Source organism: Silurus aristotelis (assembly GCF_946808225.1).
Source record: "Silurus aristotelis genome assembly, chromosome: 12".
Lineage (NCBI taxonomy): Eukaryota > Metazoa > Chordata > Actinopteri > Siluriformes > Siluridae > Silurus > Silurus aristotelis.
In genome coordinates, this window is record NC_139585.1 from 22,157,164 (window position 1) to 22,174,846 (window position 17,683).

General features: G+C 40.5%; 1 protein-coding gene across 1 annotated transcript; it reads right to left on the minus strand.

Moving 5' to 3' along the window:
- Positions 1-444: 444 nt before the first annotated feature.
- ipmkb (inositol polyphosphate multikinase b) lies at positions 445-15,770 on the minus strand. Its single transcript, XM_083556792.1, has 6 exons — positions 14,956-15,770; positions 13,579-13,664; positions 11,755-11,851; positions 8,944-9,116; positions 4,199-4,280; positions 445-3,414 (listed from the first exon to the last, which is right to left on the minus strand). The coding sequence occupies exons 1-6, from the start codon at positions 15,140-15,142 to the stop codon at positions 2,927-2,929; spliced, it is 1,113 nt and encodes a 370-aa protein (XP_083412918.1). The 5' UTR covers positions 15,143-15,770; the 3' UTR covers positions 445-2,926.
- Positions 15,771-17,683: the final 1,913 nt, after the last annotated feature.

The window sequence follows — 17,683 nt, forward strand, 5'->3', positions numbered from 1 at the left end:
TCCTTACCCTATATCGGTACCTGAATTTACTAACACTCTTGTGGCTAAATAAACACAAATCTCCACTAACTCAGAAATCTAGTGGAACATCTTCCCAGAAGTTGGGCTAAATGTGGAATTTTCAAAAATGCATACAGATGTTTAATAAACCTATTTTTTTTTTTCATAAAACCTTACCATGCCAATGATTATTTAAAAAAATTTGTTCTAAGAACCAACTGTTAGACAAGCCCATGTGATTACATCATAAATACTACCATATTAGTACAAGAACATTGGTATTTTGAATAACATGTCGAGAAGGGATATAGTACAAGAAAGGATACTTTTATAACACTATATAATTGTTATAATTATCTCTAAAAGACGTTCTTTGTAACTTTTTTTTTTAAAAAGGCTACGTGACAAAAGCAACATATGCGTTTCAGAGAAGAAACAATGGCGCTCATAAGAGTGTTTTTATTAATAATAATAGATTTGCCAAATATACACCTAATAAATGAGTCTGATTAATACGTTATACATCTATAGAACAAAAACTTAAGATAGGGTTCACATTAGTAGTGGCCATTCCAGTTTTCAACCTGGATTATTTTTTCCAGAGTCCGAGCTTTAAAACATGGGTTGGTTTTAAACACGTCTGCGTATTCCAGGAATGCAAAAATGAATTAGACTTTACATTTTCCTCAGAACATAAACCAAATTTACCCTGATTCTTCTTTTTTTTTTGTTAAACAAAACAAAACCTCCGGTTTCATTAGCACAGAGAAAAAAAGTGAGATTAGAACCAGGTTACACATGGTTAAAGATAAATTCTATTTAAAGACATAAAAAAAAGAAAAGAAAAATGTAAGATGCCTTTACAGCTAGTTTAGTCATCTAGTTTCATCAGTAAAATCCAGTCTAGCAAATCATTAAAGTGCTTTGAGCAACAGCACAAATCTCAGGTGCAACTGTTTTTGAAAAAAATAAAATCGAATATAAAACTAAATGAATTAAGATTTTAAGCGACGACTGGATTAGTTCACAGCAGGAAGGCTGATGCATACATCATACAGTATTTCCACTTCCTTCAGTGCATGAATGAAAACAAATGCAGTAAATGTAATAGCAGGAGAACAAATAATAAAAATTAAAATTAATTATTTACATGGAATGCAAATAAAAATCCTCAATTTAACGGTGCATGCTACAGATAAAAAAATGCATCTAGCTTGAACTTGGCCCACGGCCTTTTTCCTTCGAGTCCTTGCATACGGATGTCTCGAATACTTTGAAGTCCTCGTGACGCTAATACGTTCCTGAGAATGAGACAAGAGCCAGGGAATTAGACGCACAGGTAGTTTCGACTTTGCCCAAAGATATGCAATTCCAATTTTCCCCCTTTTTTTTTCCTTTCAAGAGCTCGGCTTTCTTCTGCGGGAATGGGGAGACAAGCAGAAAGCGTACCCTTGTTCTGCTTAAAATCAACAGGAATGTGAAATCAGACTAAACGAAGCGGCAGTCATTCAGCATAAGACAAGGTCGTTAGACATACTACATATAACACAGAACCAATACATGAGCGGATTTCATTTTCCACATTTCCTTTACAGTAAAAAAAAAAAAAAAAGAATAAAGCAAGCTTTGAGATGAGTAATACATTTTCACAGATTAAGTGTCAGTGTATACAGTGATTCCGCACCTATATGAGATTCTAGAAAAATTTGCAATGCCTTTAAAATAAAATAAAGAAAAATAAAATACAAAATTGCTGCAACAGGATGTGTTAATATAAATGCAATGCAATATTAAAGGACTAATACACCAAAAAAAAAAAAAAAAGGAATAAAGATAATTTTAATGACAAAGAAAACAAATCTGTTCATCCTGGTCTTAATTTTCATACAAATCGTTTTTTTCCTCTCTTTTTTCCCCCCAGCAATTTTTCTTTTTTGTGATGATTGCATGGTCAAATCACCTAAAATGACTATATGAACAAAAGTATTGGGAAAGTGGATATTTTCAGCCATATTTGGTTCTTCCTCAAAATGTTGGAGGCACACAATAGTAAAGAATGCCTTTAGATATGCTATTTCAATTTACCCTGGTTCCAGCATGACAATGCTCCTGTACACAAAGCTGGAATGGAAGATCTTCAGTAACCTGCAATAGTGCTCCGTCCTCAACCCCTCCAAACCCCTATGAAATGAATTGGAACACACCCAAGGCCTTCTCACCCTACATCAGTACCTGAACGCCCTTGTATCGTCATGAACGCAAATCTCTATAAGCACATTTCGAAATCTAGTGGAACATCTTCCCCAAAGAGTGGAGGTTGTTACAACAGTAAAGGGAGACTAGATGTGGAATGGGTCGTTCAAAAAGCACAACTTTTACTCAAGTAGTGTATAATAACGTATTTACACAGGGGAAGTTTGCAGTGAACACGCAGGGTCATTTTGGCAGTGAACGTTAGAGAAACCTTAGTCCAAACCTCTGGCAGCCATGTGAAAACAAACGGAAAAAAAATACTTTAATAATCTTGTCTTGGGAATACAATGTTTTTTGGTTTTTTTTTTCTTTCTTTCTTTTTTTTTTTTTTTTGGGGGGGGGGGGGGGTGTCAAGGTGAAAGAAGGTGACACTTCTGCCACTGCAGGATAATACTACAAAAGACCATGTTATGGGTTTACCTGAGTAAAACACTTTACATATTCAAAAAGAAAAAAAAAAAAAAAAAAAAAAAAAAAAAAAAAGAGATAAATCAGGCTCATTTAGACAGACTATAAGACCACGCTTTTCAAATGGGGTACTTCATTGTAGTCCAGGTAGTGCAGGGCCTGAATAGGTGAGAAGTACAAGAGTAGCAACACTTTAAAAAATATCCTCTCTGATGAGATGAACAGAACAGTGCATTACGGCTCTGAACCATGAAAAGAAGTTTTTTCAGTCTTCCAGTATCTGTTGCAGCACCCTGAGCAGGTTCCTCAGGCCGTAGATGTAGCCATTGTCCCGGACCTCGCTGGGAAAAACGTGTGCAAAGTCGATCATACGGACCTCCGCTTGGATCGTCTCGTCGGCCTCCTGCTCGCCGGCGTCCGGATGTGTGAGGCCGTCATGCCACACGCTGTTGTCCTGCTTGCTTTGATGGAGGCTCGGCGTATAGCCTTGCTTCTTGTGCAGGGAGTACATGGTGGAGAGACTTGGATCAATGTTGTTGTTGTACTCAAGAACCCCTTCGTTCTTCTGCAGGGTGCTGGATTTCTCATCCAGAGTCGAGGGGAGCCCCTCGTACACGAAGAGTAAAGAGCTGGCGTAAAAGTTCAACTGGCTCTGGTTCTCAAACCAACGAAGAATGTTCTGGACCTTGGTGATACTGGCAGTGATGACGTCTCGGCGCAGGAGGTCGCCGTTGTAGAAGAACTTACACAGGCCTGTTTTGAAGAAAGGGACATGATTAGAATCGTGGCAGTTTGAGGAAAAGAGAGAGAGAGAGAGAGAGAGGGAGAGAGAGAGACAGACAGACAGACAGACAGACAGAGACAGACAGACAGACAGACAGACAGACAGACAGACAGACAGACAGACAGACAGACAGACAGACAGCAGCCTTCACAATATAACATTATGTTTAAGGATTTGAGTGAGTTTCAACAAGAGAAGAATTGTCATTTCTAAACAACTGGGTCAGAGCATCTCCAAAACTGCAGCTCTTGTGGTCTGTTCCCTGTCCGCAGGGGTCAGAATGGGCGAAGGCTAAACCGTGTGGTCTGATACAACAGATGAGCAACTGTAGCTCAAGTTGCTGAAGAGGTTGGTTCTGATAGAAAGGTGTCAGAATACACAGTGCATCTCAGTTTGTCGCATATGGGGCTGCGTAGCCGCAGACAACCAGTCAATAATGGGCAGCTGGTCACAAGCTTAAGCCTGATCGTGGTAGATACAGGGTATAGTTCTATTGGTGCAGCAACACACTCAGTTGCTCTGACAATATTGCTGTGATAATGTTAATATTTCTCTGAAAGTGAACGCGTAGAGATGAAAAAAAAAGAGGCTAAATCCCATTCACAGGACTGACTATTGTAGGTAATGTGAGGAAAAAGCACAGAGGATCACATGTCAATTATAAAGCAGACCATGTGAGGGGTTTAAGATAGATTATTGTCCTTTAAATAGAAAGAGGATACATTATAATGCATTAAAGTGTGGAGCACTTACCATCTTTAACGGTATCCTTCATGAGACCCCTTCCATAATGCTGGTTATATGTGTCAAAGCTGTCCAAGCCCACATTGTACACCTAAAAAATTGCAAACACACACACACACACACACACACACACACACACACACACACACACACACACACACACACACACACACACACACACACACACACACACACACACACACACACACACACCAAAAGCAACTGAGAACAGAGCATTTGTGGATATACATAGTTTCTCCAGAGGTCGTGATCTCCCTCTAGTGGAAGTAAAAGGATGTACCACTACTTAACCAAATGAATTAACAAGCAAAGAATATTGAATTCCTGTTAAAAGTCCAGGAAGCAGCCCGTTTAATATTGATGCTCCGCAAAACTTAGCTCTGTTAAAGGACAAGGCAAAATTTCTGGACCATCAACCAAATCAGTAGTGTAATTACCAGTAATGGCTCATTTTGTTCGTAAATGGGGCTTGGCGGCTTGAAACACGCACAGCATTTTTTCCCCCCAGCATTTTTTCCCCCCAGTGATCTCTGGCAAAGAGAAACCTTGGCAGAAGGAAAGCTTTCACAACACTCGAGCACAACTACATGTCTCGCCATGACATGAAGTGACATGAGTGGCATCTTTCACGTCTTTCCAACGTTTCGGCATTTTCATACAGGCGGACTGCTGCATATAAGAATTACACTCATTTTACTATTATTCAGAGTCTCCTAATCAAGCCTAGTGCAATAATAACCTGTCAGGCCATTCATTTGTACTTTAAAAGAGCCTCTTCAGTGTGTTGCTGTGAGAATGACAGGCCACGACCCCCATTAAAAAAAAAAAAAAAAGAAAACAAAGAAAAGAAAAAAAGAAAATTTGCAGGACAAACGCAACCTGTCAGACGAGCTCTGTGGCTTCGAGTACGCGTTTCCTCTCAGGATATTAAAAAACGCTCGCTTCCCGCATAACTGCGACGGCTGTTGTGTAAACTTCGCGATGGGCTTTGGATAAGGACAAAAGTGCGTCTAGGCGAGTCCGTGGAGACCGGCGACTACTCTAAGGGAGGTCAGCAATGCTGAAGGATGATTAAAGAGGTCTCTCAGGCCTGCCTGAGTGATAAGTTCATCCTGTCAGACAGATAAACACGCATTCGCACAGAATACTGATGATCGGCCAGTTCCAAAAGCTACAACTCCCACCGCCTTTCACTGAATGTAGCCAACAGCACATGATAAATATATAAACCTCTCATCCCAAACATTTCATCACGCCTGGTGTGATTTTAATAAAGTAACACCTTCTTCTTCTTCTTTCGGCGTCTCCCATTAGGGGTCGCCACAGCGGATCATCCGTCTCCATATCCGTCCTCTACATCTGCCTCTTTCACACCAACTACCTGCATGTCTTCCCTCACCACATCCATAAACCTCCTCCTTGACCTTCCTCTTTTCCTCCTTCCTGGTGGCTCCATCCTCAGCATTCTCCCACCGATATACCCCATGTTCCTCCTCTGCACATGTCCAAACCATAAAGTAACACCAAGGATCCTTATGAAAATTAGAATAATGATAATTCAGTAATGAAAAGAGAACACAGAAGAACATATTTTTCCACAGTTCAATCTGTTCAAGGTCCATGCCACTAGTCTAAAGTGCTAATATGAAGCGCTAGTGTGAAAACAAACCATAACTAACAAATTCATGTCTGATATTATACAGCCACACTATCACAATATACCATATTGTGCTAAGTTGCCTGAATTGTATCCTAAAGCAAGACCCTCAACTCTCTCTGCTCCAGAAGCACCGTATCATGGATGATCCTGGCTCTGACCCTACCTTCCTAAGAAGCTGGGATATGTAAAGAAAATTATTTTGCTGATAAAGTAAATACTCTTCTGAAAAATTTTTTAAAAACATTTTAAAACATTAAAGGGTTATACACCGATCAGGCATAAGATTATGACATTAGAACATTATGACAGGGGAAGTAAATAACACTGATTATCTCTTCATTATAGCACCTGTGAGTGGGTGGGATTTATAAGGCACCAAGTAAACAAGGAAGAAACGGTGGTGAACTGGCGACAGGGTCATGAGCGGCCGAGACTCATTGATGGAAGAGCGAAGGTTGGCCCGTGTGGTCCGATCCAACAGACGAGCTCCTGTAACTCAAATTGCTGAAGAGGGTCAGGACTGTTTTGGCAGCAAAAGGGGGACCAACACAATATTAATTAGGCAGGTGGTCATAATGTAATGCCGAAATGATCAGTTATCCCTGGTCGGTGTATATGAGACCTATATAAAATAAAGACAAATTTCTAAAATTGATAGTCAAACAGTCATATTAAACTCATATTTACTCACAATCAAACAATTGGCGCTGTTTGAACGCCGAAAGCTTGAGCGCATTAGAAATGCACCCAATCTATTAGCGTGTCTTTTAGACTCCGATACTGTTCTGACAGCTTTTTCTTACACTAGTCTACAATAATCTCACAACGACCTCCTCGGAGAAGCTCGACTGACTCCCTGAAAGCTTTTGTTCTGCAGTACAGTAGGTTCATGTTTTAGATCTACACACTGTACACCGAGCAATTTATTAGGAAAGACTGTACTAAAACTGCGTAGCACCTCCCTTTGCTCTACTCAACTATTCATGGGTTCTACAAGATTGTGGTCCATGGTAAGATCACTGAAACCAGACCGAGATTACGTTAGCTTTGTGGACTGCAGATAGCCAGTAACAATACTCAATTAGCATGTTGCTTTCAAGCAACGATTGATTGGTATCAATGAGTAAAAATGTGCTGAGAAAACATTCCCCATATCGTGACAGCATCTCCACCAGGCTGGACTGTTGCAGACACGACAGGTTGAGTCCATGGATTCTTGCTATTGGTGGAAATTCTGACCGTACCATCTGTGTGTCTGAAGATCAATCAGACCAAGCTATATTGTTCCGGTCTTCAAGAGTGTTTGGAAGCTTGCGCCCACTCTCTTTTCTAAAAGAAGTGGAACCCACCAGGGTCTGCAACTGTTTATAGTCCATTTTGACCTCAAGGCTTGATGTGCACTATAGTTGTACAAAATAGTTATTGGAGCTTCTTTCTCAGGAAGCTTTGTCTTTATCGCACAATTTCCAGTAAACTCTAGAGAATGTTGTGCATAGAATTCACAAGAGACCATGATGTGAGCAATGCTTCTGGCCCATATCTGCATGCTTTTTCAAGGTTTCTGCAGGTTTCACAAAGTCAAATTTAACCCTTTTGAGACCTTTTAAAGACCATTAAGAATTAAATTTAAGACCAAATATCATGACACCAAAAACACACACACACACACACACACACACACACACACACACACACACACACACACACACACACACACACGTTGTAAGCAACCAGCCTTAACAGAGACCTGATTTTTTTTTTTTTTTAAGCCAAGTATCGCTAAACCTGCACTTCCTCGTAGCTGAAGAATAAAATCCGTTTTACGTCTGTGGTACAGTCCGAGAGAGATTTATGCTGATAATGGAAAGCTAATTGGCTTTTGCAATGTTGGTCTCATTTGTAGTCGTAGTAATACAGCAAATTATATTTGGACTGGCTAAAGAAAGAACTTCAACACCGGGCAAACAAACAAACAAAAACATTCTAAACGTGGTAGCGTTACATAGACAGCGGAAAATTAAGATCTGTAGAAAATTATTTAAAAACATTAAATTTAATAACAAAAATTTGGTTAGACTTGAGACTTTTTAAGACCCTGGGCAAACCCTGTTTTTTTTAAACAAGTAAAACCCGCTGCAAACCCTGTTTTTTTTAAACAAGTAAAACCCGCCATGTCTTCAGCTGTTGTAGCCCATTTGCCTCAAGGCTTGACGTGCACTATTGCTGCACGATTTTTCTTTATTGCACAATTTTAAGTCTACAGAATATTGTGTATAAAAATCAACAAGAGACCATGATGTGGGAAGTAGCCAATTCCTCTGGCCAGTGTCCTCATGATTTTTACGCACAGCACTGCGGCCGATTAGATAAATGCAAGAATGTGTAGGTGTACAGATGAAAGTTTAAGGGCTCCTTAACTGTAAAATAGAGTCAGTGGATTGAAAAAAAAAATCCTAATTATATTGAGATATACTTGATAGTCAGTATCAGTAAATAAACAGTAAATAAACCTTTGATCCTTCAACATTTTTGGAACGACAAACACTAGAGCAGCTGCCACAGGTACATACAAACACAGCTGTCGGCTTCTATATTAGTCTTTCTGAGCTGTTTAGAAAATCAAGCCAGTAGCTTGCCAAGTCGGGCTAAAGTTAACTGTCACAGTGTATGCATCATCTATCTTTTTGTTATTTTCCACAGAACAGTTCATGACTCCGCACAGCCTTCCTGCTAATCTGTGCTGAGCTTTTCGGCCCAAAACTATTTTTCTCCGTTGTTGAGCAGAAAATCCGTAATCGGCAACACAGACGCGGCCTTAAAGTCCGGTTTTTCGAAAGTGGATCAGAAAAACGTGCATTTAAAAATCTTTTCTTCTTACACCAATGATATTTGAATCATTTCTATTAAAATCATTTGGAAACTTAAAAAAAAAATACACCAGACTCTCCCATAACCTAAATCTTGAATGAATGTATTGGATAAAAGGTGTGTTCGAGTAGGATTTATGCATCTCGAGTGCGAAACCTTGGATGTTTCCAAAAAAAAAGAAAAAAAGGGGGGGGGGGGTGCTTACCCTCATACCGAGCAACAGGAAGCCAATCTCTTCCATCAGGGGGTACTTCCTGATCTGCTGCTCACGCTTTTCTTGTGAGGCAAAGGGGTCGTAACTACGTTGGCCGATCTTCACGTCCATGATGCAGGGCTTCTGGAAGCGGCGTGTGACGTCCTCCAGTTTCAAGTACAGCTCTGTGCGTAAAAGAGGAGCGTCAGAACCATTAGTATCATTCAAGTGTGCAAGGGACAATTGCTGCCATTTGCTGTGACCTTTACACCGACGTTCTATTCGACTAGGTATGCATGTACGCACACGGCTGCTACACAAACAGCATTGTTTCCAGTTCACGCTAAACAATGTTGTCAAGACAGTCAATAATCCACCTGCTCATTTATGTGACTCTGATCATTGTAGTAGAGCTAGTGACAGATGGGCTGGTTCAGAAACTGCTATACACATAGTGTTTGCTTTTTATTTTATACAGAAAAAAAAAAGAATATTGAGCTTTTCATTCCGGTATCAATAGTCAGGATCAGATCAATGCATCTCTTCCATCAACAGTACATAATTGACCTGTTTTAAAGTGCTATTTTAATCCTTCAATGCTTTTATTTTTCATAATTTAAGACATCAGGGCAGCTGGCACAGGTACATGCAAATACATCTGTCTGCCTCTATATTAGTGCTTCAGAGTTATTATTGGAAAGAAAAAGAAAAAAAGAAAAAAAACAGTCAGGTTTTTTGACAAAGGCGAATCGTACGCCACAGTATTTGTTTTGCATTACTTGTTTTTCCATTTCCGTAAAAACAATACAGACCAGTTCTGATCTCCATGGATTTACACATACAACATTCTCTTTTTAGTTTACGCAGAATGGTGGAGGAAAAAAAAAACCTTTCCAAAAAAACCAAACAAAAAAAACGCTGCAGTGAGCCGAAGCTCTTATCAGCGGTGTCCAAAAATTCTAAGAGTCTCATCAACGAATAAATCAACACTGGTTCACTAGATCACAAATTTAAGACACCGTCAGCATAAAAAAAAATTATGAATATAAACAAATTCAAAACAAACCGAGAAAAGTCCAAATTAGGAGGGTCTTCACCCGTCGCATGAATATAGCCAGTGACTCAGCTGTTCGGACATCTAGGGGAAGAAGAGTCTAGATGTATACCGTATTTTCCGGACTATAAGCCGCTACTTTTTTCCCACGCTTTGAACCCCGCGGCTTAAACAACGAAGCGGCTAATATATGGATTTTTCCTGGGTTTTTCCGGTTTCACAAACTTTAAGCCAAAAAACTGAGCCCCATAACATTAGACCAATTAAATTGCCGAACGGGTTCAGGTGAACCAATGAAACTCTTTATATTAAATCAGATGCGCTCCCACTGAGTCGGGCCGCACCACATCATAAATATGGATGATGTTTCTCTGACGTTTGACCTGCCGCTCACTCGGACTGTCTACAGGAAATGAGAATCATTCGTCACGCTGAAAATAACCGGGCATGAAAAAACACACTTCACCTGTGTTCTGAGCTGCACGGCATCGGGAGAAAAGCTTCACCGGTGGTGATTTTTAAGAAAAACTCCTGAGAGAAATTGTTGTGAAAGGAAGGAGGAAGACAGTGAACAATGAATTTCTTGGTAGGCTACTGTTTAGATACAAGCCGTGTAACAGACACTGTCTTTCGTTAATGCCTGTGTAAAGTTCATTAGTTTCAGTGTAGACAAATCTTTGTCAAATTCAGTGCGTGCGGCTTATATTGAGGTGCGCTTTATAGTCCGGAAATTACGGTACTTACTTCATCCCCTGGGAGAAGGTGGTACCAGTCAGGCAGTGTGCTAGAGGATCTCATTTGGTCTCTCTTTAGATAATTTGTTGCAAGAGCTATGGTCCCGCCTCGAAATTACAAGAGACTAATCATGCACCTGAGCAGCCTGTGTGGATAAAAACGGTCAAATCCTTCTGATATTGTAGAGAAGAAGCCGACAAGAACATCTCAAATTTTGAGGCACAATAACAGTAGACCGTGTCAAGTTTTACACCCATTCCATTTTCTTTTTAGTTTAAAGGGGGGGGAAAAAAAAAACGATCTGCGAGTGTAAATACCCTGTTATGGATTGAGTGAAATACTGGTTCGAGCTGGCAGGGAGGGAGGTCACCTTAATTTGAATAACCAATCTTTATGACCACGGTGAGCAAAAAAAAATATCATGGCAACATCATATAGCATGTAAAAATCTGAGACACAAAAACAGAAGACCATGCCGGGTTCCTGTCAGCCAACAACAGGAATTTGAGGCTACAGTCGGCACAGGATCGTTAAAACTGGATAGGCGTTAACGTTGGGAAAATTGGAAAGCCTTTGGCTGTTCTTATAAATAAAGTGGTGTGTGAAAAAGCAAAGTTCCAGATTTGTCCTAAAAGGAAGAAATTATTGCTCAATTAAACAGATGACAATCACATTTCACCTGATACACCCGGAACATACTTGTTACACAAACCTGTTTGTCATCACAAGCATGAATAATGCGCTCTTTAGATTTCTATCGGCTCACAACAGTGTGGGTGGGACCTTTTTTCATGTTAACACTCCCATAACAGCGATCAAAAATCCTAAATGCTAAACTGGAGATGTTAACATCTCTGTACGTAGGCGAGGTTTGTTGGATTGTGTAAGGAGATCGCATAAATCATGTACATAGCATGGAAAATTAACTGAAATTTGATCGCCAAGACAGACGAATGAGGTCTGAGACACACGTATGCCTTGCTTTTGTTCTGAGGAAACGCTCATTAGCATTCAGAAGGATTGGGGTTTGTCACCTGTGGGGTTGTCAGGAGAAGACCAAGTGCCGTAATACTTAGGAAGATGCTCCTGCAGCTCGAGTAGGCACGGGTCACAGCAGTCCTTGGCGTAAATCTGTGCGAAACACAAGTAAAAAAAAATAATAATAATGAGCTGGAAATTTTAAAATGTCCAGTGACACGAGTGGATCCCTTCTCTAGCCGGCATTGTCAGTTAAAGAACTGAACCATAGCGGAAATCCTGACTGAAAACACTCACAGCTTCAGGGCATGCTGAAAAGAATAAATCAGACTACTGGCTCACAGCCTCTGTCATTGGGAGGATACGCTTCAGAGTTAACATTTACCCCCAGAAAGCAATTTTGGACTGAGAGACCAGCTGGTCTTCCTAAAGAGTCTATTGGGAGTCAGTGAGAAATGTCAAGCCTCTGGAGACGTGACTATTATCTTCACGCCCATGAGCATCAATGATGGCGCCAGATAAGCTTATAAACAGAGAGAGCATTTTTATAAACAGTATTTATTTTATATGAACACACAGACTGCCAAGAACATACCCAAACATGGGTATAATCACAATACACTAATGTAGGCACCTGTCATGGAAATGAGAGACTGTATAGATTAGAAAATAAGAGGCAAAGGCAAAGAGCGAGCTATTAAATGTACTGTTTAGTTTATATTAGAACACTTTCTTTTTTGTTTAGCAAAATCCTTAAGGATATTGCATAATAAATGTGTTGATACCTTACTGAAGTTCTCTCCTCATCGTGTAATATGGAATAACCAGGAGGAGACACCAGTCAAAAGATCACGCTTTCAAGTCTGGTACATTCATACACAAGATGGTTCTGGAAAACTGTGATTGCCAAATTGAGAGAATTAGATTTGGACTCAAATATTGAATTTGTGATGCATTTAAAGGCAGCAAAAACAAGCCAAAGCTACAGCATCAGTGACTCTGGGTATCAGGAAGATATCTTGCCTTTTATCCCCATACATGTAGATTCCAGTTGTACGTCAATATTTGGCGCTTGGTGCTGCATTTTGCGAGATGCTCTCAGGAATGTTTTTTTTTGTTCAAGCAACATTTTCGAACAGCTCTTATGAAGATAGAATCGAATGATGTTGAGACTTTAAATCAACTAAGATGTGTGAATCTGTGATATCTTAATTCATTTCCTTTTACTCCAGGTTTGGAGTGTGTTCAGTTTTCTGCAACTGTTTTAGACTCTTGAAACTTGAATGTGTTCTCTCTCTCATATATTATACACACACACACACACACACACACACACACACCATCATCTGACAAAGAGTATGTGCAACCTCTTATTTGGCCATGATAAGTACAGTTTCTGGTGACTAAAGTCACATCTAAAATAAAACCATTTCAATGGAGAAACTACAGAAGTCCTAACAGGCCATGCATTATCATTTTATCTTTCTTGTTTTCTCGTGATCTCGACACAACTTGTGTCGTGGCGCGTCCACGCGACTTCATTTGCTCCTGCTACAAATGGCTGTGGTTATGGTCGAGATCATGAGGAAACAAGAAAGCAAGAAATATTATAATGCATGGCCTCTTAGGACTTCTGTAAAAAAAAAAAAACTCTTATTTATGAGTGTCAACCATGCCCACATTCTAAATTACTGTTATTTGTATGACAAGTATTTCTTGCTATATTAAGAATAAGTAGGTTCTTTTTTAATGAAAATTGTGGATCATTATGTCTAAGTTTGAGTCCCTTTTTACCAATTCTTGTACCACATCAAATATTATAAGCCAAAGTATACAAGATAATTGACCATGAGGGAAATGTACTATTCAACACTACTTACCATGCTATAGAACTGCATCTCTCTGGGTCCTCTGGGAGGAGGTTGGAGCTGCTTTAGTACCGTGCCATCAGGATGCTGCAATATACCTGTAGTTCAATTCAACCAAATACATAAACTACATCAGTCAAGACAGTCGACTTATTTAGCGTTTATTACATAGATTACTGGATATATCAAACACATAGTCATGACTATTACGGTCACTAAGACTATTGCAACATTTCCTTATTCTCTTCAGCTGAAGTTGCACTCTGACTCAGTACCAATGCGTATTTTGTTGTGAACATCTGAACTGGATTTCTGTCAGTAAAACAGTCCTGAAACTTGAAATACATTGGCACCTGTTTTAAGGTAGAAATGATAAAACTGGGAGAAGCCCATTGCAACCTAACAGCTCCTGGGTGCCTGCTTTCAGCCTGAATGTGGGTTACTCTCAGTGACGTGTTCCACATGTTCTACCTACGTCTATCTGGGGCTCTTCTCAGTTCTCGGACTTCCTCACAGCTTCCAAAAGAAAGCTGGGATGTGGATTAGCTATGGTGAATTTACCTTTATGTAAATGAGTGGGCAACAATGCGTTCCTATTCAGGGTGTGTCCGTATTCCCAGAATGTGCTACTTAACCGTGACTAGGATAAAGTTCACTAAAGGAGTTTCTCTACCCCTATAAGTTACCCTTACTTATAGAAATATCCTGAAAGCAATGCAAAACATGATTCCTAAACATCTCATTAAGGCAAAACCTTAAATAAAATTGTGGGCGAAGAGAGGTTTGTGTTTGGATGTGCCTCACGTCAGCACTTTTAGACACTCTACGGACCAGATCGTCGTGTTGTGAACATTGATTCAACCATCAATCCCTCCCCAGACCTTATTTTAAAATAACCAGCATGGTATATCTCAGAGCTTGAGGAGGGGGGCAGCTCAATGATTAAGGCTGTGGGTACAGATCGGAAGCTTGGAGCCCCTGAGAAAGACCCTTAACCTTCTGTGCTCTTGGGGCCCTGTCACATGGCTGACCCTGTGCTCTGTCTCCAGCTTCCTAACAACGCTGGGACATGCAAAGTGTCAAAATGACAATTTTAAAGCTCTTCTAGTTTTAAGAAAGAAAAAAAAAAAACAGGCTGAGATTAATCTTTCTCGATGCACCTGTTAAACTCAAGCCCAAGTAGAAATTGCATACTTAAGGCGACAAATAGTGTGATGTCATGAGTTTAAATTGACAGACAACTTGCACGTGAACGCGCTTATTGCATGTCAAGTATGACAGCAATTTTCCATAATACAGACGATCTGGATTTCGGTAATGGACACTTACTGTGTCATACATCTTTAACTCTGACACAAAAAAGTCAGGGGTCCCATTCAGTCAACTGACCTACTTTGTCCACGCCGTACTTGTGGCCCGCGACCTGGTGGGAGAGCGGCACGCAGCCGAGAGGTCCCGCGCGCGTCCCCGCGTTCTGCGCGCTCCTGTCCTTCGCCCCCGGTCCGTTGAGGCGCGCGTCCGGAATCACGGCGGCGCGCCCGTGCTCCAGCCTCCCCAGCGTTAACGACGAGTCCATGATCCGACGCAACTGCCGCTTTGTTTATAAATACGCTAAGAGGAGCGAAATACAAAGGAAAGTAAAAATAAATAAATAAATAAATAAAACGCGCCGCCGTCCGCTACATTACGGCGCACGTGTGACGTGTTCCAGCGCGAGACCAATCCCAAAGAGCCTTCGTCGTGGTCGTGCTGGCGCTGATAATCGTGGGGGTGATGATCGTGGTGATGGTGATGATGATGATAATGCAGCTGCAACATAAAGAAGATGCCATTACTCGCGCGCTTTTATACACATCCGCGCGGTAGAGGGGTTGGTGGGCGCGCACCAGGCGCTCGAATCGTGTCGCATCGTGGACCGTAAGCGTAGATAGAACCGGGGCCACATCCCACTTCCTCACTTCGTAGATGTTTACACGAGATACACGCCATGGGGGGAGACATCAGTGCACGCCACCCAAGCCGGAAAAACCAAAGCAAACACACGCCATCCGATTTAGGCGAGACCAACTACAAACATAGCAGGAAAATATATACATATGACACACACTTCTTTTCACACACTCTCTTCTCCCTCTCGCTCCTCCGCCTCCTCCCCATCCCAGAAGACACGCGAGAAGCACGTGACATCACGTGTGACGTCAGCCTTCTCAAAGGTCACGCCACACAATTAAATGGAATATAAACGCTATAAATCTATACACATATATATCTAATATATCCGCATCATTAAATTCAACACACACGTTATAAACTGCATTTTATTAAACATACATTATACATGATCTTTAGACCGCCGCCTTTAGTTCAAAGCACTTCCGGGTGACATCCATGAGTGCTGTTAAAAGTCATATTTTTTTTAGGTCAATATTAATGACCAAAAAAACTTTCAACACAATAGTATAAACAATTAAAAAAATTAAGGCATTTATTGCTCAAACTTCTGTAAAATAAAACATGTGAATGTGCCTTGTGTGTGTGTGTGTGTGTGTGTGTGTGTGTGTGTGTGTGTGTGTGTGTGTGTGTGTGTGTGTGTGTGTGTGTGTGTGTGTGTGTGTGTGTGTGTGTGTGTCAGCCCTGTTGCACCATTTCACAAGTTTTTTTTTTATATACTTTTCCAAGAACATGACTCTTGTGTGAGTGGAAATTGCATCAGTTTCATGTGTCTCTTTTCTTCCGAATTTATTACCTGTTTTCCAATGCTCGAACAAATGGCGCAAGCAATTCATTGTTCATATAAACATTACCAATCTTTCCTGTCTGCTGTTATGTATTTCATCATACACTATGGGTCAGGTCAGTTTGAATAGAGGCACTATATATTAAAAGAAAAAAAGGGATCGTATCTACACTATCAGCACCGAAGTATTGGGACACCTGACCTTTCCTGCCATATGTGGTTCTTCTCCAAACTGTTACCACAACGCTGGAGGCACGCAATAGTATAGGACATCGTTGCGTTATAATAATATTTTTCGTTCACTTGAACTTGGAAACCCAAACCTTTTTTCCGCCTGAAAATGCCCCTGTGCACAAAGTGAGCTCCATAAAGATCTGGTTTACATGGTATGGAGAGGCCCTGATATAAAGCTCTGACCTCAACCCTATTGAACACCTTTGGGATGAATTAAGACGCTGACCGCACCCCAGGCCTCCTCACTTCACCTCACCTACATACCTGACTTTACTAACATCCTTGTGGCTGATGAACACAAATATATATAAGCACACTCCAAAATCTAGTGAAACATCTTCCCAGAAGAATGGAGGGAATTATAAGACTATATTGACTAAACGAGAAATTGATGAACTTGATGTTCTGTAAAGTAAACCTTGTATTAAAATTAAATTAATTAATTATTTATATATATATATATATATATATATATATATATATATATATATATATATATATATATATATATATATATATAACACATGTCTACCTTTAGTAGCCCAATTTCCACCGGTACCCTGTTGGCTAATGATACCTGTGGCGGTCGTTGTAACCTGGGCCTCAACCGATCCAGTATGAATTTCTGATTCGTGATCTGCATATTTGATTTGACACATTTTACGCTGGATGCATGCGTTATAAAGGGTGTATATCATGATGAAGAAATTCATACCGATCGGTCGAGGCCTGGGTTACCAACGACCGCCACAGGTATCATTAGCCAACAGGATACCGGTGAAAAGTGGGCTACTGTTGGCCAAAGGAGGAGAAATAGAGGAGGAAGACGTCTACAGAGACAGCAGGGAAAGGATAAGTGGAGGAGAGTGGAGGTTCAGGTTGGTGCTTTAAATGTTGGTAGGATGACTGGTAAAGGGAGAGAGGTAGCTGATATGATGGAGAGGAGAAAGGTAGATATGTTGTTTGTTCAGGAGACCAAGTGGAAAGGGAGTAAGGCCAGGAACATTGAAGGTGGATTTAAACTGTTCTTTCATGGTGTGGATAGAAAGAGAAATAGTCTAGGGGTGATTCTGAAGGAAGAGTACAGTAAGAGTGTAATAGAGGTGAAGAGAGTTGCCGATAGAGTGATGAACATGAAGCTGGAAG

Excerpts from the sequence above, each read along its gene's own strand:
- ipmkb (XM_083556792.1), bottom strand. The coding sequence starts at position 15,142 with ATGGACTCGTCGTTAACGCTGGGGAGGCTGGAGCACGGGCGCGCCGCC. Across the intron at positions 11,852-13,578 it reads AGATGCAGTTCTATAGCATG|ATTTACGCCAAGGACTGCTG; the intron begins GTAAGTAGTGTT and ends TGTTTCGCACAG. Across the intron at positions 9,117-11,754 it reads TTCTCCTGACAACCCCACAG|AGCTGTACTTGAAACTGGAG; the intron begins GTGACAAACCCC and ends TTTTACGCACAG.